This window comes from Scyliorhinus canicula, chromosome 16 (genome assembly GCF_902713615.1).
Source record: "Scyliorhinus canicula chromosome 16, sScyCan1.1, whole genome shotgun sequence".
NCBI classification, from domain to species: domain Eukaryota; kingdom Metazoa; phylum Chordata; class Chondrichthyes; order Carcharhiniformes; family Scyliorhinidae; genus Scyliorhinus; species Scyliorhinus canicula.
This window is the reverse complement of record NC_052161.1, coordinates 126,673,853-126,701,332: the sequence shown is the minus strand read 5'-3', so window position 1 is coordinate 126,701,332 and position 27,480 is coordinate 126,673,853. Positions and strand designations below refer to the sequence as shown.

At 43.2% G+C, this 27,480-nt stretch overlaps 1 protein-coding gene across 8 annotated transcripts in view; it reads right to left on the bottom strand.

The window, feature by feature from the left end:
- pank4 (pantothenate kinase 4 (inactive)) overlaps positions 1–27,480 on the bottom strand; it is a 71,054-nt gene that overhangs the window by 2,600 nt on the left and 40,974 nt on the right. For 5 of the 8 annotated variants that reach the window (XM_038821256.1, XM_038821257.1, XM_038821258.1 and 2 more), the window contains 9 exons: positions 25,996–26,151; positions 21,506–21,618; positions 19,779–19,866; positions 12,345–12,496; positions 11,524–11,579; positions 10,757–10,806; positions 6,531–6,635; positions 3,578–3,678; positions 2,730–2,798 (listed from right to left, as the gene is read on the bottom strand). In XM_038821256.1, coding sequence (XP_038677184.1) covers positions 2,730–2,798; positions 3,578–3,678; positions 6,531–6,635; positions 10,757–10,806; positions 11,524–11,579; positions 12,345–12,496; positions 19,779–19,866; positions 21,506–21,618; positions 25,996–26,151 — 890 coding nt within the window. Of the gene's footprint in view, positions 1–2,729; positions 2,799–3,577; positions 3,679–6,530; positions 6,636–10,756; positions 10,807–11,523; positions 11,580–12,344; positions 12,497–19,778; positions 19,867–21,505; positions 21,619–25,995; positions 26,152–27,480 lie in introns of those variants that run through there. The other 3 variants (XR_005463692.1, XM_038821260.1, XM_038821261.1) reach the window with 3 other exon arrangements.

The following is a 27,480-nucleotide window of genomic DNA, read 5'->3' as shown; positions in this document are numbered from 1 at the left end:
AGCCATGATCTCATTGAATGGCGGAGCAGGCTCGAGGGGCCAGATGGCCTACTCCTGCTCCTAGTTCTTATGTTCTATCCCCATAACCCAATAACCCCCACTTAACCTTTTTGGACACCAAGGGCAATTTAGCATGGCCAATCCACCTAACCCGCACATCTTTGGACTTGAAACTGGAGCACCCGGAGGAAACCCACATAGACACAGGGAGAACGTGCAGACTTCGCACAGACACTGACCCAAGCCGGGAATCGAACCTGGGACCCTGGCGCTGTGAAGCAACAGTGCTAACCACTGTGCTACCGTGCTGCTCCGATTCAAGGTTTGAAGGCACCATCATATCGACATGTAACAAAACTGGAGGGAATCTCTATCAGACTCATCCATGCTCAGCCGATCCATTAATCGATGAGACTTCACACTCCAGCCTCCTCCACTGACAGTAATGCTCATCCTCACCACAGCATCAGTTACATTCTGAATTCCTTTCGTATTATTCCAAACAACCGAGAAAATAAGTTATTTTGGATTTCTCTTTTAACTGTATTTTTCACCAATTAAATTGCACCCGCTGATGTCATGACCTCAGTCAGGTGTCTCCACTTAACCAACACCTTTCTAAAGCAGACTATAAGACTCTCTAATCTTTCACAACCTATGCCCCTTCACACTGGGGTTGTGTGTGGGATGTGGCAGGGGTAGAGTCTGCATATTCTCCACAGTGTGCTTGTTTTCTTGTGCTGCGTCAACCAGACCTGAACACAATGCGTGGCACAGTTTTGTCAGTTGTTCGCTCTCAGGGTGGCTGAGTTGGTAAACACTGTTACCCGACTGAGAAGTCTGTGAGTTCAAGTCCCTCTCCTGGGCTGGAGCACAACAGTGAAGTACTGTTGTCTTTCAGTTAAAACAAGGCCCCGTCTGTTTAGTCCAACATAAAAGGTCCCATTTCAGGATTTGAAAGGGGGCAGGGAGCTCTCCTTGTGCCCAGACTAACGTTCTCCGCTCAGTCCCCACCATCACCAAAAACAAAATAATTGGCAATTTGTCTCATTTTCTGATTGAGAGACTTTGCTGGGCATAATTTGACAATTAACAGGGATAACCTGCAAATAACAGCGACCGCACCGTGCAATATCCTAAAAATGTTACTGTGGTGCGCTTTCTTGTTGTAAACCCTAAGCATCACATCTGTGTATTCTCCTGCTCAGGATATAAACTGTACCATTCTCTTAGTTTATAAAACAGTGCTGCAGGAAAAAAATTGCACTTCGTGTGATCACCTACATCATTAACACCAGAGACAGGCTTATGCCCTTCGGCATTCGACTCAAACGCTAAGTCATTTAATTAAAGTCAAAAGCAAAATGAAAAATTTTACAGTTCAATTTGTTCAGTTCAGCTGGTCAGAGTGTGAAGATGACATATGCAAGTTCAGTGTTTTGGTAATAATATTTCTAAAGTTCACTTAAATTATAGGCGATGGGATGGTCAGATATGGGTGCACACTCACAATCGGGTGTCTGGTCAGTTCCGAACTCCATCAAGCTGACACAGAGAGCTGCTGATTGGATGAGAGCTGTTTATTTTCCCCTTGCAAAAAGGTTTTAAAATCTATGCAAGAGAAAATGCAAACAACAATCGTCCCTTCTCTCTCTCCCCTCCCAGCAGTTTTTGGCAGATTTACTCAGCCCGTGTGAGCAAGAGCATAGCAGCAGAACGTTTTTAAAAGGGCAACAACTCTCCAATGGTTCAGTTGCTACAGGCAACTTGACCACACAGAGCAGAACGCTCCCAAATTATTGCCAGACAGCTGACCTCAATTAGGTCTGCAGTCTCGATCCTACAACTGGGACAGCAGTCCTGGATTATTATGAAGGAAAAATAAATAAGCCAGTGTTCAGTTTCTAATTATGCTTTCACCTCTGCGCAAGAGACACAAAATATGAAAGAGAATGAGCAGATTAGAGAGCGAAGAAAAGGAAAGCAAAAGTTTCAAGGTTAGTGAGAGAGAGAGAGAGAGACAGTTAATTAAATAAAAGTTATTCTGTTAGCTCAGTTGGCTGAACAGATGGTTTGTGATGCGGAGTGACGCCAACAGCGCAGTTTCAATTCACATTTTTTTTAAATTTAGAGTACCCAATTTTTTTTTCCAATTAAGGGGCAATTTAGCGTGGCCAATCCACCTACCCTGCACATCTTTGAGTTGTGGGGGGTGAAACTCACGCAGATATGGGGAGAATGCGCAAACTCCATATGGACAGTGACCCAGGGCTGGGATTCGAACCCGGGTCCTCAGCGCGAGAGGCAGCAGTGCTAACCACTGGGCCACGTGCCGCCCTTTCAATTCACATTCTAGTGGAGGTTATTCATTGAAGAAACGTTTTTTTTTGTTTTTTTAAAAAGGGGCAATTTAGCGTGGCCAATCCACCTACCCCTGCACATCTTTGGATTGTGGGGGTGAAACCCACGCAGACACGGGGCGAACATGCGAACTCCACACTGACAGTGGCCCGGGGCCAGGATCGAACCATGCCGCTTTCCAGCTGAGGTTAATCATCGAGGCCCCACCTTGCCAACCTTGCCTGAGGTTATGGTAACTCTCAGGCTAAATCCCCACCAACCAGCTCTCTAAGGGGAGAGCAACCTATGGTCCTCTGGGGCTGTGGCGACATTTACATTTTTACATTTTAAAAGATTGGGGGGGGGGGGAAAAAAAGAAGAAACCTTACCTCAGATCCAGACAAGGTGAACTGGAACCACTTTGAACTAACAATAATTTATCTTCTTGTAAAGCTGTTCTGTAAGGAGGAATAGGGACAGAGATAAGCAGCTAAATCATTACAACAGACTCACAAAAGAATAAAGGATGGTCTAACAACAGCACAAAAATAGATCTTAAAGGCATAGGTATTGAATTTCTGCATGAACCTCCTAGCTTAATTTCGGTAAAAAACTGAAGCAGTGGAAAGTGGCATTTTTAGCCAAAGCTCTGGGGTTCCTGCCAATTTCAATCTGGCGAAATGTGGCAGGTATTCCAGCCCTAGTGTTTAAACACAACACTATGATTGTACAGGAAATCTTCTGCTCACCTCTACTCCCCTCCATCCACTAAAAGTGCATTCATGCTGAGGTACAATTCCAGAAGGACCTGGCCTTCTTCAGGTCTGAGCCCAGATGATGTTTGCAACAGAAGGCAACTCGACAGTGGAGGGTGCCACAGTTGAAACCGGTCTTGTCCTCACTTTCCAGGCAAGGATCAACCAGCCATGTTACTGGAATGACTGTAGTTCAGACCACGTAACTAACAGACAATGCTTACCAGCTGTTCTCCATTCCAGGATACACATAATCATGTAACACAGAAAGAGGCCATTTGGCCCACCATCCTTTATCAGCTCTTTGAAAGCGATACCCAGCTTAGTTGCACTCTTTCTTACTAGTTCTGCAATTTTACTCAAATGCTATAAAGAAAATTGAAAAGGCAAGTGCCAATTTTATCAGTACTCCTTCAGCCACAAGTCAATCTTCTACCCAAGCCAAAGGCAACACTAGTCAATGCAACTGTCAAGTTGCTTACCTGATAACTGAATCCATTGCTGCAATCCTCTCTGTAACTATTGCCAACTCACTGCAGGTAACATCATTTAGTGCTGGTCCTGAGTTACTGGCTAAAATGACCTGCATTTGAAGACAGTCATGTCAGGCAGGCTTAAAGGTAAAACAGGTCCACTAAAGTACTGTTTAGACATGTTTTGCAAAAGCCAATATAAGTGATGCACGACTCAGAAGAATCCCTTCATCACATTGAACCATTTAGTAATGATGCAGCGGGTGTAGCATGTTACCAAAGTAGAACGCCACTGAATGGCAACTTACCTTTTGGTACATTTGACTACACGTGGGAGTTGGAATGGGGGAGTGGAAGAGAAGCCCCCAGAGGAGTCAGACACAACGGGAGGTAATCAGACATCAGCAAAATGGCATGGTCACGATAAAGCAGTTTGGCACAATTGCTGGCAGGCATGGTCAGCCTTGGCACAGGCACCACCAGCTCAGAAGATGGTCGATGGATCCCAAAAATACATATATTTTGTAAATGATTTACTCCCTCCAAAACATTGTATTTCCATTTTGGTCTGCTATACACCATGCGAAAATAGCATTTACGGACCAGCTGGAGGTAGCCAGAGAATTTTAAATGGTATTTAGTCTGTAGATTTATGTGTATTCCTATTGAACGTCTTGAGCGCAGCACAGACCTTCCTGCAAGTGTCACACTTGCTTCCCGTAACACTTCCCTGTCACACTTTGCTGACAAACCAGTCATCAAGCAGTGCATCCTCTGATTCAGCAAACAACATCACACCCAGGTCAGCCAAACACACAGCCAGGCACAATCGTGTGTTAAGGTTTGAGGTATTAAATAGCTCTCAATTGTTGAACATACAGATAAATCTCTTGTGGCCTTGTTCACAATCTGGAGTCTACACAATGGTCGTAAAATTAAGTTGCCAGTCTTATCCAGCCACTTAAAAACCACTGTTCGCAAGTACACCCTGTTGTAAATGCAACTGCTTGTTAAGATTTAATTCACCCGAGAAATTAAGTTTCAAGTCAATTACTTTTTTTTTTTAAAGTTGCTTTAAATTTATAAATTACTGACATTCAGTGTATGACAGACTGGTGCTAGACTCTAGGCATCTTTTAAAATGTTGAAGTTATAAAATCATTTTCTGCTTCAAAAGCTGAACACACTTATGGAAGATTAAGGCCATATTACATGGCAGTTGTTTGTGTGTCAAGGGCAAGACCCCCAAGTAAGTTTTATAAAGCCCGAGCACATGTGCAATGCATTTGGTTTGTGGACTTTATAATACAAGAGGGGCCTGTTTATACACAGGACAATATGGAAAGGGGCTATGCATACACAGGACATTATTGGGGGGGGGGGGGGGGGGGGGAAGAGAGAGAGAGAGAGAGAGAGAGAGAGAGAGAGAAGGAAGAGTCTGTTCACTTACGCACAACACGCTTTTAAAGACTTGGCAACAGTAGTACACGAGATTGAGCAGAAACAATTATTGTTCACAATTATAAGCAACCTCCCCCAGGAGGGAAACACACAAGTCAATCCTATATCCACCCACTCCACACATCATTAGCAACTGGTCTTACAAGAGCATGTGAGCACGGTGTTCACACAGAAAATAGTGTGTTGCACTGTACATCCTCCTAACTGATGATAGCACAGGAGTAAAACAACTACAAAATATTTGTCAACATGCACACAAAGCAGATTTCTGCAAGTTAGAAGTTGGCACAGTCCAATATTGTTGAGCCGCATTGCAGCATCCAAACAGCACACATTCAAATGATTCTTCACCCTACATCAGTACAAAATAAAAGTAACTGCTCAGATATATCTGTTCACGTGTAACATGCGTTTATTTTTTATTTTTGACAATCGGGGTCAGAAATTACCTGAAGCTTTTTTTTTGGCAAATTAGGAAACTAGGATGAATAAATAATATTGTCCGTCTTGCTTCCTCTTAAAAAAGCTGAAATGAATCTTGGTCCTTCAACTTTGGCAGCAGAGTTAATCTGAGCAATAACAAGTGCTGTTGCAGTTCTTGTTAGATTACAGGTACATCTCACAAATGGACCTCATTTGCTGATAATTGAACATTTCTAGTGGATGTTGCACTTTAGAACTTGTTTACATGCCGGTGGAATATAAATAATGAGAATCCACTCTGAATACAGAACCCATAATCTAATTAGAATAAAGCACTTGCGGCAGGGAATGTTCCTACTTTCAATAATTTTATTGACAATTTCACCCCCACGCATGTTAACCCAGGTTTTAGCCAATTATTACCATCTAGAGATTAATGTCGGGACGGTGGGAGTGGGGCGACATCATGTTAAGCCAACGACAAAGTTAGCAACATGGGGCACTGATAAAAGGGCTAGAATCTGGCCACTTCCAACCACCTAACTCCAGTGCGAAGAAGAATGAGGAGCAATTTGGTCAATAGAAAATAATCTAACTTCTTCCCGATTCTCCTGATTCCCAGCCCATCACCCTAACCTTTTCCAAATGTAGGCTGCTCTCTGGAGTCTTGCCCGCATGAACCTTCGCTACAAACGAGTCTACAGCCAGATTGTCAGCTTCGCAATTCCGACAGTCATGGAGAGTCGAGCTTTGTCCTGTCCTCCTTTGACTCACCGCCAAGCAGTTGTCATCAATTAATGATGGGAAACCAATCTGCCCCCTCGTTATCCCAGTGCCACAGAGCTCAACAGCTGTGCCCGCTACTGCCACCCTGACTGTCACCAACTAACTCAGCAGAGTTCAGATATTGAACACTAATGTGGCTCCGATGCCAACTAGGCAGAAAATGTACCATTAAAACCATCTGGGACAGCCCAAGAAAGGTAATCAGGGGAGTGAGAATTTTTTAAAACACAGAATAATCACGTCTTTTTGCTCACTATTTCTCAATCAGACAGAACAAAATGCAATACTTTACCTCTGTGCCTTTGGACAGCAGCTCCCTGACAAATGGGAAAACTCCAAGAATTATGTCTATTCCACTATTATCTACGAAAAATAAGGCACATTTGTGAGGAGGACCCTGCAAGAGAAAGCCAGTACGGTTTGGTATTTGATCACTGAATATTTCTTGCCTCTGCATTTTAATCTCTAATCATAAAGATATGTAGATATCTATAAGAATTAGACATAGAATTTCTTGCTGACAGATCACGTGTTATGTTTCAGTAAGACAGCGGTACTAACAACAGACGTTATTGGCATCACTGACAAGTCACTGCTGGCATATTAAACTGACAGAAACTGAAGAGAGCTGACATTGTGTACAATGAATAACTGACATCAGGGAATGATTTATGGCTGTAGACATGTTGCTGAGTTCATACGGTTCTAACTCCTCGTGTTTTGAACTTGGAATGTATTCAGCTGCCCTACGTGTCCTATCACTAACCCCGGGTTTCCAAGGTATACAGTGGGCTGCCCCGGGATTGGCGCTGCTTCCCTTGGATATGTATTAATGCCCTAGGCTTGGGTGCGTACAGGGCACAATTTCAAAATTTGCAGACAACACAAAAACTTGGAAGTATTGTCAAATGTGAGGAGGATGGTGATAAACTTTAAAGAGGATATAGAGAGGCAGACATCTGGCAGATTAAATTTTATGTTGACAAGTGTGAAGTGATGCATTTGGTAGGAAGAAGGCAGGGGCAATACAAAATAAAGGGTGCAGTTCTAAAGTGGGTGCAAGAACAAAGAGACCTTCAAGTATGTGTGCATAATCATTAAAGGTGGCCGGACAGGTGGAGGAAGTGCCTAATAAGGCATACAGGAGCCTAGGGCTTATAAACTGATGCACAGAGTACAAAAGCAAGGCTATCATGGTGAACGTTTATAAAACACTGGTTTAGCCTCAACGTCAGTAGATGTCCAATAAATTCTGAGCACCACATTTTATGAAAAATTTGACGGCATCAGTCAGGTTCTAGAAAAGATTCAGGAGAATGTTTTGAGGAATGAGGGGTTTCAGTTACACAGATAGATTGGAGAAGATGGAGCTGTTCTTCTCAGAGACCTTTGAAAGGAGGTTTGATTGTTGGGGTTCAAAATCATGCTCGGCCTAGAGAAAGCAGGGAGGGAGAAATAATTCCCAGTGGCAGAGGGGGTCAAGAACCAAAGGACAGGCATACAAGATGAACGGCAAAGGAGCTAATAGAAGCACGAAGGAAAACCTTTTCTTACGCAGTTTGTTTGGAATTTTCTCAGTGCCATGGTCGTAGATTCAATTGTGACATTCAAAAGAGAATTGCTTAAGCACCTGAAGAGAAAAACTCAGGCACACAGGAAAAGGACTGAGAGTACGACTAGCCAATTTACCCTTGCAGAGAGTTAGCGCATTCGCCATGGCCCAGATTTCTGTGCTGTAACCATTTTTATAATTCTGTGACATTCGGGTTGTTTCACAAAACAAAAATGTTGGAGGGCAGCATCGTGGCGCAGTGGGTTAGCCCTGCTGCCTCACGGCGCAGAGGTCCCAGGTTCGACCCCGGCTCTTGGTCACTGTCCATGTGGAGTTTGCTCATTCTCCCCGTGTTTGCGTGGGTTTCGCCCCCCCACAACCCAAAAGATGTGCAGGTTAGGTGGATTGGCCAGGCTAAATTGCCCCTTAATTGGAAAAACTTAATTGGGTACTCTAAATTTAAAAAAGGTTGAGAGTTAGATTAATAATAAGAAAGATGTGACCGATTCCATTCAATTCCCAGCAACACAGAAAATAGAAAGAACAAAATAAATGTGCCACATTTAGGGGCGGCACAGTGGTGAGCACTGCTGCCTCACAACACCAGTGACCCGCATCACAGCACCAGTGGCTATGCTAAATTGCCCCTAGTGGGGTTACGGGGATGAGGTGGGAGTTAGGCCTAGATAGGGTGCTCCATCAGAGGTCCGGTGCAGACTTCTTGGGCTGAATGGCCTCCTTCTGCACTGTAGGGATTCTATGACATCACAGATGAATGGCAACAATAACTTTTGGATCAGGTTGTGCAGTGGGCAGAATGGTCCCAAACAAATAGACAATCAAATGTCAGCTGTACAAAAATCTAAATGGTCTTAAAAAAGGCTATTTTTAAAAAAAAAGGCAAGGAACAGAAAAAAAAACTTTCCTTGAATACTAGAAATATTAGCGTTAAAATACTGGAACCATATGTAGCAAAAGGATAAGAAGACACTGTAGGCAGTGTGAAATTATGGCTCGTCTCAGAAGGAAAATGCAAGAACATAGATTGTTCAGGAAAAAGAGAGAATCAGAGGAGTGAAGGTGTTGTTTTATATGTACAAGATTAATCAGGCATCAAGAAACTGGGCAATTCTGGCTTGCACACTTCAAAAATGACCATTAAGCACCAGCGCCGGCTCTAGGGTTGCTGGCGCCCCGGGCAAGCTGAACTTCGGCGCCCTGGGGGGGGGGGGGGGGCCGAGGAGGGGCGGACCCGAGGGGGGGGCGGCACCGAGGAGGGGCGGACCCGAGGGGGGCGGACACGCGGGGGGGCGGATGCGGGGGGCGGGCGGACCCGAGGGCGGGGCGGGGGGGCGGACCCGAGGGCGGGGCGGACCGGGCGGACCCGAGGGCGGGGACCGAGCCGGGGGGCCGCCCTGGGGGCGGGCGGCCACCGCGCATGCGCTGGTTGGCACCGGCCCAACTGCGCATGCGCGGGACCCGAGTCTCTGGCGCCCTGGGCAACAGCCCGAGTTGCCGGTGCCTTGAGCCGGCCCTGTTAAGCACTATAGAGGGTGCAGAGCAGAGCAAGAATGATTCTCAAGTTGAAAAGGGATGAGGTACATGGAAAAGACGGAGAAACTGGAGTTCTTTATTTTGAGGTGGTTAAGATGGAAGATTGCATTGAGGTACACAAAATATTAAATAGCACAGACAAGGCAAGTCCAGAGTATTAATTCATTCCGATTGATAGTATTAGAGTGTGCCAATCTGAAAATAGTTCTAAGAAGATTATTCCCCTATCCTAATTGTTTGACACAATCTAACCACTAAAGCAGTGTAATCAAAAGAAATAGCAGTGTTCAAAATGCAGTTTGACAACTGTATACGAGACTGGATGAACTGAAATACAAGAAGGACAAGCTCAATGAGCCAAAGGGCCCGTTTAAAATCATTTTCTTGATTTGATGCATGCATTTAAGAGAAGTTCTATAGATACACAAGTAAGAAAGGATTAGACAGTTATGATGATATGGTTAGATGAAAAGAGGTGGTGGTGATGGGAGGGAGACTCAAATGAAGACTGCCATAGAGCAGTTGGGCTGAATACCCTGTTTCTGTGCTGTAAATTCTATGATTATGTTTTATGCATCAAGCCCGAGATTGCAGATTGGTTTATTAGTTGGCTCTGGAAACTCTTTGACCTCATGATGAATGTGTAAGAAGGAAACCCAGGACATTATGAGTTATACAAACATAACTGAAGTCTTTTTAAAAAGTTTAAGCATGAGCTTTTGGGCAGCCATGATACCAAACCACCAGAACACCAAAGCAGCATGAATGCTCCTGTCATTTATTTTCAAGAAGCTCTTTAACATTCTTAAATGCCAAGATCAATTCTGCATAAGTTAACCAGTTAAGCGCATCAGAGTCTTAACATCTATCTAAAAGTCACGTAATATGTTCCATTTCTGTACACAGTAGACCACAATTAAAAGCTAAAACAAATAGAGGTGTAATCATGAAGCTTTCATCAATAGTGCTAAGTATTAATGGGTTTTGTAGAAATGTGGACCTAAGCCTTTTACACAATAGTCTATATGCTTTGCATTCATTATAGACTAAAATAGGAGATGAATAAATGAACAGATCGTTCGGGTAGGTCATGGGGAGGGCCAGTGTCTGCAAATTCAAGAAAGAACTGCATTGGTGCTTAGCAGAATAGACAATATAGAAGCACGAGTGTTAGAACATCATATATTATTTTTCAACCTTGGAACTGGCCTGATTGACTGCAATGATTTCTTATGAATCTGCATACTCAGATGAATACCTTTTACATTACGACCTAGCGACTCACTCCCATGCATCATAACCAATGGCAAATATTTTACATTTTTAACCCCTGTTATCAGTACTCGGGAGCACTACACAGTGTGTCCTGACAAAGGAACACAATTAATTGAATTATTTCTACAAATTCCTACCTTAAGTCGTTCTAACCAATCATTATATGCATCCACCAGCCACGGACGTGCTGAGAAACACAAGAACATATATTTCTGTTAGTTACTTCCATCAAACTCCTTTAGGATTGGGCTCCCAAGTATTTCGTTCTTTGTTAAAAGGGAACTTCAGCATCAGATTCAGTACCGTGGGTTAATGCACTAACAGTCCCAAAGACTAAAAGGCAAATCACGATTGTCATAGATAGATGGTAAAACACCTAAAGAGATAAAAAGACAGGCTAACATTTCAAAAGGAGATGTTTCAGCAAGGTTCAGGAGCTTCACCTGAAACATTAACCTGGCTTTCCTTAGTGTAGATTTGCACAATCCTGATGTTCTGTGCATTATTTTCTGAAGGCAGTTTGGGGGAAATGGGGTGTTTTAGTCTTTTAGTATTAAAGTTAACTGAGTTAACTCAGGGTAAAACTCTTGCATTATTTTTCTTCTTCATTTACTCCCCTTCTTTCCAAGACGTTGACGAATGACCATTTGAGTATACAGGTGAGCAAACGCCATCCCTCACCAAATAATATTACAGCCATGTCAGGGACATTTGGGAAGCAGGTGGGTTGGGGACAAGAATTATAATTAAGAGGTGATTTCAATAATTCTTTTACATTTCAATTACTCTAATCCCCTTAATCTCCAAAGTGTAACACCGAGGCACACAGGATATCAATCTAATTTGCAGAGCTGAATTATATTTAATTTCTTACAATGGCAAATAATGTCTCATGGCTCCTTACCTTGTAATCGCATTTTTGCTTCTTCAAAACCGAATGCTGAATTTGTTTCAAGTACACTAAATGTGACACAAAAAAAAACATGATTTAAAAGATTGAGGTACAGGATATAGCAAATACGAAACTAGAAAACGGTTTTCAGATGGCTTGCCACATGTCATTACTGGGACTGTGGTACGGCTGCGCCTTTCAATAATCAGTACTTCATTTGCTTGTAAAATTGCTTGCACCTCTTGTGACAGTGAATCAAGTTCTATCTTTGGTCTACGCTCAATTTACTAACAGCTTCCAGAGCTACAGTAAGAATCACATCCCATATGTTCCATTTTCCACAGCTGATCACGACAAAGTCACCCCTGCTGGGAAACGCATTGGTGCAGATATCAAATGACAGCAGACTGGAGACCTGGTTCCAATCCTTCCTTTGCCCAACAGTCAAATGGGCTGCAAAACATTTGTGGTCTAAAACCCGAGACATAAAGAATGCCCATTAGGCCAGTGCTGAACACCTCGTCCAAGATGGAGGAGAAAAAAAATAGGAGTAAAAGAAGCAAAGTATATACTTAGTCCATAGAAAACTAAATCATCGAGACTGCTTGCTGCCCAAGAGGTCAGGTTACCCAATCGGAGCAGGCCTACTTAGATATTATAGATGCAACCTCAACAAACCAGTATTGAGGGAAGCGTGAACCAGGATTCATCCAAAAGCTGGGCACTAGTCAACACATCCAGAAACAAAACATCCTCTGCATCTTCAAAATTTCACCAGCCCAGTAAAATATTACAGAGTGCAACAACTTCCAACTGTTCACAGTCCAACTTACTCTGAAACAGCTTTGGCTCCCCAGTCAAAGACGTTCCCCGCTAAGAGACCTTTCACTAATGCAAACTGCCGTTCCTCCATGCTCAGTGACTCCAAGGCTCGCACAACCTTCTGAAAATGTTTCAACGCTACGTCATTTTCCCTCTGTTTCACCTGTAAAACAGTAAGTGCACGTGATTGTCGTCAAATATTGCAGGAGAAATACCAGCAGAGAAGAAAAAAAAAAGTGTACAGGATTAGCCAACATGGAGAAAGATATGCAGATCTTGAACAGGCCAATATGGTAATTACAAGCAAGCAAGCAACAATCAACACCAAGAGTGGGACATAAATCAGTGCTGCAATTTCAGGGCTGCACCAGATGCTGCTCTTATCCTCTGTGCCAAGAAACACTCATTGTAAATGAGTCCTCACTTCAAGCACACTAAAATGGAACTGTACACACATCTGTTTACCAGACACAATATCAAGTAGTACAGATTTTCCTCGACTCAAAACAAAATACCCCAATTACAGGAATTGATGCAAGCCTTTTTGCATTCTCCAAGCTCTCAACTAACAAATCAGGGATAGTTTTGAGACCTCTATTTGGGTTATAATCTACCAAACATTAGAAGCATGAATTAGACAAAGAGCAAAATAAAAAGAAAATTTCACACTTTTACAACTGTTGGGTTACAACAATAAAAGGGTCATAATATTCGGGTAACTTCCCAGTAATATTGAACACAGACCATCACAATACAGAGCTATAGGAGAGGCTTAGTCTATACCCACACACAGGCATCCGTCTCAACATCTGGAATCGGAATACTGCTGCAGCTCCCATGCATGAGATTTCATCATGCCTTTCATGACCCCAGGACATCCCAGAGCACTTCACAACTAATTAGTAGCTTTTGAAGTGTGGCCACTTTTGTAATGTAGGGAAATATAACTGCCAAATTGTACACAGCATGGTCTCAAAAGTGACAATGGCCAAATAACTTGTTTTAATAAGCAATGGGATATATGACTAAATAATCTGCTCCACTAATGTCGGCTAAGGGATAAATGCTGGCCAGAACACCCCTGTTCTTCTTTGAATCGTGTCCTCGGAGCTTTTAAAGGGTAGACAAGGCATCAATGTAACTAACGTCACACCCTCCATAATGCACAGAAGCGCCAGATGATGTGGTCAAGTCCCTGGGGTGAAGTTTTAACCCAAAATGTGTCGATTTAGAGGTGACGGTGCTCCCTTCCCTGAATGCAATCAACCTGCCAAATTCATTGAAGCTCAAACTGGCACAAAAGCAATTGAAAAGGATATTGGTCTAGGCTGACCCCACACTGTCTTCAACCTCTGCATTGATTGAACCCAAGCACTGCTATGCACTGGAAGGAGATATACCTTGAGCCCCCCTTTGAGGATCCGGTTGGGACAAAGAAAATCAGAGATTATTTTCCCATAATTGAATAGTGGTGTTAGTCACACTAGGGTTTAATTTTGTGACACCATGATTCCCAGTCAGAATGGAGATAATTCCGCAATTCCCATTAATCACTGCTGGGAATGATTTCACACCTAGGTAACTATCCTCCACTCACTGCACGTTGCTGCAGAAATCACTGATTTGACTGGGTGATGCTACTGTAGGTCCGTCATGAATTCTGTTTGATGTAGCTTGTACAGCCATTTTTTAAATAGGTGGGGCTGATACCTGGAATCTGTCATCCCTATACAGAATCAATGTCTTTGATTTGAAAACCGTTCCTTAAGTAATTTTCGACAGATGTTTTCGAAGAAAACAGCCAGGTGAAAGTGCATACTGCCAAAGGAGGAAACAACGTTGTACTAAAACAATTGTCTTACTCCATCATTCTGCAAATGCTTAACCATTAGAGATAATGACACTGGCTGAATGAATGTTCAACTTTCAGCTCAAATGTAAAATTTATTTAAACAAACCAAATATCAAAGCAAATATTATAATGGGACGAAAAGAAAAAAAATCTATTTAAGCCACGCTGGCACAGTGGTTAGCACCTCTGCCTCACAGAGTCAGGGACCCGGCTTCAATTCTGACCTCAGATGACTGCGTGGAGAGTCTGCGTCTGCGTTGGTTTCCTCTGGGTGCTCCGGTTTCCCCCCATAGTCCAAAGGATGTGCAGGTTAGGTGGATTGATCAGAATAAATTGCCCCTAGGTGGAGTTATGGGGAGAGGGTGGGGGAATGGGCTTAGGTAGGGTGGTCTTTCAGAGGGTCATCACACACAATGGCCAAATGGCCTCCTTCTTCACAGTAGGAATTCTATGATTCTCTTCTCTTCAGATGAACCACATATTTCTTCATTCCCTTCCCTGTAAGTCAACTACATTATGATATTAGACTCGTCTTGGCCACGACCATCCCAGGGATCTAATTCAGACCAGTATTGAAATTTCTCGCATAAACTAAATTGCTTACTTGAACAGCCACCTCAACCTTGACGGAGTCATGATAACTGTTCTGCACATCTTGCCTCCACCCTCCCCGCCAAATTTGGAAATATTAGATAAAAGTCTTGTCTGAAGACGCCTTCCCATGAACAATTCAGAAGGGGTAACTCCTGTAGTGGCACGAGGAGCTGTTCTGTACGTTTGAAAATGGGCCAAAGTTGTAAAGGCAGAGGATATTTTTCAGAGCAGATTTAAACCACTGGATGGCCCTTTCAGCTAACCCATCTAAGGCGTGATAGGGCTGTTCTCATGTTCCGAATCTCACTGGTCTGCATGAAGTGCTGAAATTCTTCACTTGTGGGTGCAGTTCATTGCGAACATCAATTTATCAATTGTGACTAAGGAGGACGTGGTCTTCATCTCATGAACGTCCGTCCATTTTGAATGAGCGTCAATAATGAGAAGAAACATGCTGCCCACGAAGGGTCTCGCAAAATCAACATGGAGTTGCACCAACTGCTGGCCTGGCCATTCCCGCAAATGCAGAAGCGCCGAGGGCAGTAAACTTTGCTGTACGTGACACTGGTTCCAGTGTCTAGCAAGGTCTTAAATGTCTTTATCGATCCCAGGTCACCACACGCAACCTCGAGCTAACATTCTCACTTTCGTCATACCAAGATGTGCACGGTGTAATTCTTCGAATAACTTTGTCCGAGCAGGAGCAGGAACTATCACCTTGGCTCCCCATAACAGTACACCATATTCGCAACTCTGCTCACTTTTCTGATTTGGAAAAGTCGAAATTGACTTGTCATGATGCCAACCGTGAAGGACCACCCGTTTGACTTCAGCCAAAATGGGGTCCTTTTGGGTCCACAACTTGATTTTTGTGCCAATACAGGTAACATGTCCAGAAGGTTAAGAGCGAGCACAATTTCTTGGGGTACTGGTGGAATACTTTATGGCAAAGGAAGGCGGCTCAAGGCATCCACACTGGCAATGTGGGTGCCTGGCCTATGTTGGAGCGGATAGTCGTATGTCGCCAACAGCAGGGCCGATCGTTGAAGCGACCGGGTTTGGCGGGGGGGGAGGGTGGCTTTGTCCTTAAATGTACTGATTAAACTTTTTCACCCCATAAATAATAGACAAACCTTCTTTTCTATCTGAGAATAGGCCCTCTCAGCGTCTGATGGTGTTCTTGACGTGAAAGCAGGAGGTCTCTCTACACCATCCTCAAATCTGTGGGATAATATTGCTCCTATTCCGTAGGGCGAGGCCTCACAGGTCAGCACTATTTCTTTCGCAGGATCAAAATGGGCCAAGAGGCTTGAAGACTGCAATGTCATTGTAACCCTCTCGAATGCTTCCTTTTGATGTTGCTATGGGCCAGGGCTTAGAAACTCCAAAGTGTATTATGAAGTTCACATGACCTATAACTTTTATGTTGAATTTGGCTAGGATGAGCACAAGAGCCTTCACTTCAGGTGTGAATTATCAGACTCCGAGGTGCTTTTATCAAAATAAAGTTTATTATAAGAATGTAGTTAACTTATATAAAATACAGCAAGACGTTGTTCTTAATTACAAACATGAAAGAACACGATAGCTACAGTAATCAATGTATACAACTCTTAATGAATCCCCCTTAGCTGTTCCAATCCAATACAAAATCCAATAAACCAAAACCCTTTCCAAGGACGTGGCCCAGCACACTGCAATCTCACTTGAATGGGACTGGCCCTTTCCCTGAGATCCAGCCTCCAACCAGCACATTCAAAACTCCTTCCAGAAAGCAACTCCATCTTCAAAGCTACTAAGTTTGCCACACCCAACGTGCTTTCAGGTCACCGGAACAGCTTTTAAAATAGAAACAGAGAAAACAGGGAAACACTGCTCTTTTCTTCTGCAGTCCAAACCAACAAACCAAAAATGAAACCAAAACACGAAACCGCCTCTCACCTGACAGCCACAGCCCAGCTCCACCCACAAATGCATTACTGAAGTAGTGCTAAAAGCCATGTGCTACCTTTCTTAAAGGGACACTCACATGACAATGTTCATTCCAATGCTACCTTTGATACTTCCTAAAAAGCGCATGCAAAGGTGTCAGCAACATGGACAGGTTAGGGGTAAATCGGCCATAACAATTCACCACCCCCAAGAATGATTTTAGTTCGGATACGTTTTCTGAATGCTGGTGCTCCCTGGATTCCTTAACCTTCTCCTCCAGCGTATGCAGTCCTTGAGCGTGAACCCCAAATCCCAAAAATTATAATCCGCGAGCTTGGAATGTGCATTTTTCTCTTGAGCCTTACCCTTGTCTCTTTTAATCTTTTCCACACTTCCTTCAAATTTGCCAAGTGTTCTTCTTCAGAAGTTCCCGTAATTAATAAGTCATCCAAATAGAAAATTTCCTTGGGCAGGTCCTGTAACAAGCTTTGCGTAGTATGCTGCAATATGTCGCACCCTGAAGATACTCAAAACGGCAGCTGGATTTATCGATACGAGCCTTTGTGGATGTTGACTGTTACATATTCCCTAGATGCCTCATCTAACCATCTGCTAAGAAGTGTGATTCATATCGCGTTTTGCAAAACAACCCTCCAGCATCTTGCGATATAGATCTTCGATTTTCAGTATAGGGTACCAATCCAGTTTTGCTGTTTGGTTGATGGTTACGTTATAATCTCCATATATCCTGACAGACCGATCCAGCTTAACAAAAGGGGCGACGGGGGCAGCCCATTCAGAAAACCACACGGGCTTAATTATTCCTAAATCCTCCAGCTACTTGAGCTTTGCTTCTATTTGTTTTGCATAAAGCATAGGGCACAGGACAAGCTCTGTAGAACTTGGGTGTTGCCTCAGGATCAACATAGGTCTTTGCCTTGAAACGCTGTATTTTGACAAGTTCATTCTGAAATACTTCTTCATATTTCCTTACTATTCCATGAAAATTGCCTTCATTAATGTTGAAAAATCTCCAACCAATTTAATCGGATCTCACGGAGCCAATCTCATCCTATGAGACTTGGCCCTTGACCATGATAATCTGTTACTGGTGCTGCTGTGATACCGAGCATCTTCAAGGGTTCTCCAGTTCATGTAGCCAACCTGGCCATTGTGTTACTTATTTTAAGGGCCTAGGCCACATCTTGCAAATACCGATACATCTGTCCCCCAGTGACGGTGGCAGAGGCTCCTGCATCCACCTTAATTCTTAGTGGCTGACCGTTCACCATTAACACAATTGCAATTGGGGCTGACTTGCTCACTTTAGTATTGCTTACTCTGTAAACTTCAGATACTACTTTGTCGTAGTTTTCTAAGCAATGTGCCGGAGCCGTAGTTTTAGTTTGGCCCTTTGTTTGGCTCTGCATTTAATCTTAATATGCTCCCTCCTGAAAAACACATTACATATTTAAATTTGCACCTCCTTTGGGGGTGCTCTCCCCAGCACTGATATCATTCTTCTAAGTTCTTGGTATGCAGACCGGACTTTCTGTATCTCTGTGCCCAGTCTTGCTCACTGCACTTAGACTCATTCAGCATCCCATCCCTGGCACCAAGACTCCGAGGTTTCCTGCCAAAGTTGGTTGACCTCGCCTAGCTGCATGCTTTGCAATTCTAATGCACCTTTTCCAACGCTTTCTATAGCCTGAGCAGTCTCTAATGCTCTTGTCAAGTTCTGTCTCTGCTAAGTTTTTTTCTGCATGGTGAAATTATTCGCTGCCAACTTCTCCCCGGGGCTGGGCAGCACGGTGGCACAGTGGTTAGCACTGCTGCCTTATGGCGGCGAGGACCTGGGTGCGATCACGGACCCAGGTGACTGTCTCACCCCCACAACCCAAAGAAGGGCAGGGTAGGTGGACTGGCCACGCTAAATTGGCCCTTAATTAGAAAAAAAAAAGAGAATTGAATACGCTAAATGTTAAAAATAATTCTCCCCTGGGTTTCTCATTGTAGAATTAAATTTGTATCACTGCATTATCATCGATGGTTTTAGGTGACGGCGCTCTTTGACTAGTTCAACCAGCTGCTTGACTGTTATTTTACCTGCTGCCTCCAGAGAAGTCAGACTTCGAATCAGACCGGCCCGTTATTGCTATAGTGTTTCTCAAAAGATTTGTGATTCAAGGGCCGTTCTCACGTCTTGAGGCAGACGACAGAAAAAGTTCTGCTTAACCTCGCCACCAAATGTTAATAGCTGAGAGGAACTGACGACCAATTAGGCTGGTAAACAAACCAGGGTTTATTTTTGGAAAAACAGCTATATGTGGGACAGCGATAAGAAGGCTTCTAAACTTTTTTTTAGAAACCCACGCAAACACAGGGAGAATGTGCAAACTCCACACGGCCAGTGACCCAGAGCCGGGATCAAACCTGGGACCCAGTGCTGTGAGGCAGCAATGCTAACCACTGCGCCACCGTGCTGCCCTCGAAGGCTTCTAAACTTAACGGCTCCTTGACTCCAATAGCCAGCGTTCCCCACCATTGCTCTGATGGGTCATGTGACACCCCCCGCCCCTCCCCCCCTTCTCAGGGGGGAGGAGCAGTGACAGGCTCACAGGATTTTTTAAAAAGTTCTTTGGAAGGGTGGGGTGCCGGGAGAGAGGAAGTCTCTGTACTAGTTATTGATATACCATTGTTATCATTTACCTAAAAATTCACACTGTTTTATATATACAAAATGGTGTTTGCCCTTACAATTCACGGTATTATTCAATAAAAGGCCAACTTTAAATGAGGCAGCTTGATGAGTTGAAGCAAATGTTTCTCGTAACATCACTGAGAATACTTTTCTCAACAGTGCCCTCTGGTAGCAGGTTCAGCACTATTACACACTTGAAATATTTCAGGGGCTTTTTAATCTTCAAGTGTAGCAACAACATCACAGCCCCGTTTTCCATAACCAATGTGATCAAAAGATCGAATACATTTGGCCAAAGCTTTCTTCTGCAAGCAAATTACTGATATTTATTTTTGAGGAAAAGTAAAGGAAAGCAGGAGTGCCTACTTTTGAGTAAGGATCTGGAAAGTTGAATTCATTCAGACAGTGCTCCCGTGTGTCCAGCAAGCTTCTGACTGTTAGGGATCCGTACGCACTGAGAAAAGGGAAGTGAAAAAGCATTTTCAGGATATACCAGGACAGCCAAGCGTACAGAAATCTACGTTTAAAAAAAAGAACAATTGTAACGCATCCCAAGTTAACTGAGCTTTGTTAATATCCCCAGAGGAAGGTGAAAATGTGAAAGGTGTGTGATAGCAGGATCAGGCTTATTATTGATGCCTTTCATATTGAATTATCTATTGACATCCAAGCTTCTCCATGAGTAATAGCTACTTTTGTGAAGCACTGGAAGACTCCTTGCTTCCAGTGCAGCGTCTGTCAAGAGTCTGCATCTTCAAGATAGAAGATGGGGAGAAAATTGATGCATATCAATGGTTAACTTTAAATCTGAAATTTTGGTCTGGCATTAATAATTTAACACTATGGAAAATAAAGATTTCCCAGGCGAAGGGTTTTTGCTTGAGACTTTCTCCACCTATTTGACAGCAATGGATTTTAACTTTCGTAAAATAGCAATTCTGATTGGTCACAAAATGTGCTATGACTACTTAAGATAGGAAGATAGCAACTGCTTAACAAGAAAAGGCCAGGGTCCCTTGAGTTCACCTTCTACCATCCTGGTACTCGCATGATACAAGGTTAATGAAATTGTTCAGCAATCATCGCAACTGATCTCTATAATTAGTTGACAACACATTCAGACACAAGGCAAGGAATCCACCCCCCAGTGGTGGAAAGCTTTGGAACTACAGATCCAAAGTTGCTTGTTTTGCCCATGACATACCACGTTATGCCTCAGGTTATTCAGGCGGAAAAAGCAAAATATTATTTTGTGAAAGAAATCCATCTAATTTACACTTGAATGAATCCAAACTATCTGCCTCCACTGTTTTCCAATGGATTCTGCTCCATCAATTTACCACTAACTCAGTGAAATAACATTTCTGCAGATTAGTTCCAAATTTAACATCTTTCTAGAGCGGACAGTGCCCTCTGGTGCTACTGTTCTGGATAAGGGGGAACACCTGGTAATAGTCAACATTTGTCTAGTCTGAAAAGCAATCAGATCGACAGCTCTAAGTTATGGGGACCTGCCCAATTTACATAAATCACTCCTCATTATCCAATCCCTCCATTCCCTCAATCATTCACACTGCTTTTTCTGTCTTTTCAATGGCTATAATATCCTTTCTACACTGTGGGGATACACGGTGTCACACCAATGATTTAGAAAGGTTGCAAGATTACATCAGCATTTCATTGACAGACATAGAATTTGCAGTACAGAAACAGGCCATTTGGTCCAACTTGTCTATACTGTCATTTATGCTCCACTTGAGCCTTTCCCTATCTTATTTCACTGAATCCTATCAGCATGTCCTCCTCTTTTCTCTCTTAACTGCATTTCTAGCTTCCCCTGAAAAACAGTTGTGCTAATTTCCTTTGGTAACAATCCAGTTCAATATTGACCATTAGATATACCCCAACATCTGATTTGTTGAGGAGCCAAATATTTACATGTATTGCAGCAAAAAAAGAAATAGATTTAGGCCCAGAGCACTTGGAAGTGGTAATGTTTTCAAGGCTGGCAACACCAGGGAATTGCGTGCTTTTTATATTAATCTACAATTACTTTGGATTCACATAGAACACTGGCCGTGGTGAATACTCACAACGGCTGGTGCCTCAATGTCTGAAGCTTGTGCCTGTATTTTTGCCGGAATTTCTCTGCTCGCTCTGTGGCATCCAGTAACTGGGGTTGGCTAGCGACAGCCCGCTTGACTACCTGAAACAGAAGAAACAAAAACACAGCTTCATATCGGAACAACTTCTTTTAGCTGATCTAAATGGTTTTATAGTGTGATATATTTGAACAGAGAAGAGTCACAAAGAATGAACTCAGATTTATGTTGTGTCTCATCATACCCAGAATATCCCAAGCTGTTTCACAACCAATTACTTTGTATTGATGTGCAGACCGTTCTTATGTGGGGCAATGTGATAGTTATTCTGAATGTGATAGTTATACTGAAACACATTAGCTGACTTAAATGAGGCCACCTCATTTTGCAAGTGTTGTTTCAGGGAAAGCATTTCTTTTCATCAGTTCCATAAGCCCTGGATTTTACTTCTCGTCAGATGCTGAAGTGCTGGAATTTCATCTCTAAATCTGTCCGCCTCTCTCCACATTTAACACACTCCTTAAACCCACCAAATGTTTAGTAACCCAGCGTTAATACCGCCTTCTTCAGCTTGGTTTCATTTTTTGATTACACTTTTATGTGAAGTGTCTTGGTACATTTTACTACACTAAAAGCATTTCTGCCCATTTACACCGATATTGGGCAGCCAGCTACAAATGCATTCAGATTTTGTACATCTGGAACTCCCTTCATAATTTATCACTTTCATAAATGTTTAGTGGCAAACACAGCAACAGCACATCTTAGAAAACAAGTAACAAAAATACAAAAAGACAAGTGCACTTCTCTATGCTTCATACAAGAATGTATTTCCATGAATCTGGCACACAGCAAGCTCTTAAATTTGGAATTAGGGACCAAGGCATTTCTGGACTTCAGAATGATGATAGAATGCTTAACCACAAGTGTGTGAATTGGATATAAATATGTACCCAAAGTAAAATAGTGATAAAGCATTTGGAAGCAGTAATAAAAAGTTTTTTAAAAATTAATCATGGGATGTGGGCTTCGTTGGCTGGGCCAGCATTTATTGCCCATCCCTGAGGGCATTTGAGAATCAACCACATTGCTGTGGTTCTGGAGTCACGTGTAGGCCAGACCAGGTAAGCACGGCAGATTTTCTTCCCGAGAGGACATTAGTGAACCAGATGGGATTTTACGACAATTGACAATGTTGCCATGATCATCATCAGACTTTTAATTTCAGATTTTTATTGAATTCCAGATTTTTATTGAATTCAAATTCAACCAATTCAAACCCAGTTCCATACAGCCTGGGTCTCTGGATTACTAGTCGAGTGAAAATACCACTATGCCACTGCCTCCCCTTGTATCCAAAGCAGTAATGAAACTTTATAACGCAATAATGTTATCGAGGAGTTGATTTGAGTGGGGGTGGGGGGGGGCGCACAACAATTGAGATATGTTACTGATTTTCTTTTTAAGCCAATTTCAATATTATTCATTTCCACCACAAATTGTCTGCCCAATTATTCACAATTTTCTTAAATTTGTACGGTATTTCCACATTTATTTACATTAGAACAGTACAGCACAGAACAGGCCCTTCGGCCCTCGATGTTGTGCCGAGCAATGATCACCCTACTCAAGCCCACGTATACCTATCCCAGTAACCCAACAACCCCCATTAACCTTATTTTTTAGGACACTAAGGGCAATTTAGCCTGGCCAATCCACCTAACCCGCACATCTTTGGACTGTGGGAGGAAACCGGAGCACCCGGAGAAAAACCACGCACACACGGGGAGGATGTGCAGACTCCGCACAGACAGTGACCCAGCCGGGAATCGAACCTGGGACCCTGGAGCTGTGAAGCATTTATGCTAACCACCATGCTACCGTGCTGCCCTACATATTGTACTGTAGGCTTGTGTGTACAAATATATTTGTTTTAGAATGAGGGCTGGGCTACAGATTTTGGAATATGACTAATCTACTGCCACAACCTGGTCGCGTAGGATCAATGGGCTGGAAAATGCATTCTTCAACAAGACTAACCATTGATTGAGCTTTTAATGACTCAAAATGCATTTCTTACTGTAAGCTTATCTGAAAAGGATGACAAGCAAGGCATCTGCTCCTCCTGGCCTCATTCAAATCCAAGGGATTCTAAAGTTTCTCAATGTCACCACCCAAAAGGCGATGGTGTTTGTGACAGGATAATTCCCATTTTGTTGCAGCACCACATATGGCCAGTCCAGATGTTGCACGTGCACTCAAAAAAAACAACTCCAGACAACTGGGGCGGGATTCTCCGCCGGCGTGATTCTCCGTTTTGCCGGCGCCCTGGGGTTTCCAGACGGCGTGGGGCAGCCCCACAATGGGAAACCCCATTGACTGGCCGGTGTAACGGAGAATCACGCCAGCAGGTCAGAGCAGAAATGTGGCGCGGCAGGGAGGAAAATCCAGCCCCTGGTGCTTCCAGTTTTGGAGTTCCAGATTTGAGAGTGCATTGATCCAACCTCCCAATAAATGCAGACACTGCAGCACTTTGGAGTGCCAGTGTAGCGGCACACAGTGGCAGGATGTGGGTTTCTGCCCTCAAATTTTCCAGCTGCAGGTTGCCAACAACGAATATGGCAGAAGATGGGGATCAAATCGCTCATCTTCCAGTAATGGCAAGACTATAAGGTACCAATTTCACCAATGTAACAGCAAAACACAAATCAAAAGGACCAGATCCTGGAAATCTAAATCTAAATAAAAATGCCAAGAGACATTTAGCAAGTCAGGTATCGTCTGCAAAGAAACAAAAATACTTTGCCCTTTCAGGCATCACCTTTCATCAGAAGACTCCATTGTCAAGCGTTTCCAGCATTTTCTGTTCATGTTAAAAACAAGTAAAAAGACCTTAATTTCTCCACTGCCTTTTACCCCAGGAAATCCCACATTGTTTTAAAGCCAATGAAGCACTCTTGAACTGTAGCCACTGTTGTAATGCAGGAAACAGAATAGCTCATTTGCCCACAAGGTCCCATAACCAGCAATTAAATAATGAAAAAAATGAAATGAAAATCACATTGTCACCAGCAGGCTTCAAATGAAGTTACTGTGAAAAGCCCCTAATCGTCACATTCCGGCCCCTGTTCGGGGCGGTTGGTACGGGAATTGAACCCGCGCTGCTGGCCTGCTTTAAAAGCCAGCTATTTAGCCCTGTGCTAAACCAGGCCCTAAATGACTAATAACTAAATAATCAGCTTTTTAGGTGTTGGTTGGGGGACAAATATTGGCCAGGATACTGGGGAGGAATACCCTGCTCTTCTTCGTACCATGGGATCTGTTATAGCCACCTGAGGAGCCTTGGATTAACGGTTCATCCTAAAAACAGCATCACTGACAGTGCAGCACATCCTTAGTACAGCAAAGTGTCAACTTGAGTTATGTGCTCAAGTTGGTGGAGTGAGACTTAATCCCACAATTTACTATCTCAGAGGTGAAGGTCATCCCAAAAGGCAATTAGCAATAGAAGAGTAATAATATCCCAATTCACCGGATATTGATTTTGAAAAATGCTAATTTTATTTCAATGGCTTTGCGGGCACATGGACCGTAAGATGTGACACCAACCTATACAGACATTACTAGGCCCAATACCTAATGCAACCGATCTGAGCTGATGCTGTTAGTTAAGACTAACATTGCTAACTTTGTTGGGCTGAGGAAAAGAAAACAAATCAGGATTTCTGTCTCTGATAATTACCCAACAAATCTCCTGGAAGTGTGGTATGTGGATCTTAACAGAGTCAACTTCATTATGACACCCAGTGCGATAGAGCAGCCGGGCATCCATCATTCAGACGTACACCGACCAACTGCCTGCTTAGACACGGCATTGGGCAGCTGCCGGTGTGGAACTGAACCCTAAAGGGAGGGAACATCTGAGGCAAAACAGGGAAGAAGGGCAAAAAAAAAAAAGAGGGAGGAGAATTGTAAAAGCAAAATCTGGAAACCAATATTTCTTGATTGCACCTAAAGAGATCAAGTAGCAGTAGCTCCTGAAAGTTGAGGCAAATAGAATAGATACATCTAAGGGAATTACAGGAGGAAGAACAAAATAGAAGATTATTTTAATAGGGTTAAATGAAGAAGAGTGTCAAGGAGCTGACGTAGAGGGTAAACATCAACATAAACCTGTGAGATTAAACGGCCTGTCACAGTGCTGTATATTCTACGTAACTCTACTTTATGTCAAACTTACACCATCCAAGGGGCGGCATGTGGCTCAAGTAGTTAGCACTGGGACTGCGGCACTGAGGACCCAGGTTTGAATCCCTGCCCTGGGTCACTGTCCGTGTGGAGTTTGCACATTCTCCCATGTCTGTGTGGGTTTCACCCCCACAACCCAAAGATGTGGAGGTTAGGTGGATGGGCCATGCTAAACTGCCCCTTAATTGGAGAAAAAATAATTGGGTATTCTCAATTTAAAACAAAAAACTTACACCATCCAAAGCATCCTCGAAGCAGCTCAGCCAATACTCCCTTGCCATGGCATCTTCGGTGAGGTCAACCGTATCTGGGACGTATGACGATGCATCTTGGAGGAGAGGAAGGTTCACCAGTTGCCGTTCCAGTCGGTCCATCTCCAGCATGTCAAACTACCAATGAATCAAACGTTCAGTTTACTGCCTGAAGCAAAGCTTCCCTTTAGTTTATTGTTAGGCTTCTTCCGCAGCATCTCAAAAATGTGAATATATTAGTTGGGGGGTGGTGATGATGATGATAAGAATGCCCCCAAAAAGTCAATACACACAAGCGCACACACAGAAGCGCGCATAGTTCCAGGCTGCCAAACCGTCAGACACAGGAAGCCTCATTTGCTTTAGTGCTTATCCTGGCAACATTAAAAGTTTCTTCCATTTTCTACTCACGCTGCTGTGCTATACTGGAATCTGGCACTAAACATACGGAAGACCTTAGAAGCATTGTAGCGACAAAAAACTGGACAACAGAATTCACCTACATCTTCCTTTATTAAAGAGGATGCTGCCAATGTCATAATAGGAGGTCGTAAAGAAAACCATTAGGAGAACGTAAAGAATGAAAAAGTTGACCACACTGCAAAGGGAAAAGTCATCCAATCTGGATAGGATACATCCTTTTGACTGCTGTGTAAGGATGGAAATTGTAACGGCTCTGACCACAATATTCCAATCACTCTTGGACATGCGGGCAGTGCCGAAGGATTGGAAATTGATAATGTTCATTAATCTCGGACAAATTTTCCAAGTGTCATTAAGTGTCAAGAAATGAAAGCCAGCACGGATTTGTTAAAGGCAAATTGTTTGACTAACTTTTGTTTTATTTTTTTAAAAAAATAAATGTAGTGTACCCAATTAATTTTTTCCAATTAAGGGGCAATTTAGCATGGCCAATCCACCTAGCCTGCACATCTTTGGGTTGTGGGGGCGAAACCCACGCAAAAACGGGGAGAATGTGCAAACTCCACACGGACAGTGACCCAGAGCCGGGATCGAACCTGGGACCTCGGCGCCGTGAGGCAGCAGGGCTAATCCACTGCGCCACCGTGCTGCCCTTGTTTGACTAACTCGACTGAATTATTTGATGAAATAATAAAAAAAGAGTGAATCATGATGGTATGGTTGATGGACTTAAAGGTGTTTGATAATTTACCACATAATAAGACTTCTAGTGAAATGAATGGCCATGTCATTAAAGAAAAGGTGGCTGTATAAATACAAATTGGCTACAGAACAGAATTCAGGAAGCATTGATGAAAGATCGTTTAACAGGATGGAGGGAAGTGCACAGTGATGTCCGCTAGGGATTCTATATTAATGACCTGGACTTGGGTGTATAGGTACATCGGGCATAGTTTCAAAGTTTGCAGATAATGCAAAATTCAGACGCGAGGATAGAAACAAGCTTGAGAAGGATGTGGGCAGACTGGTGAATGGGCAGGAACA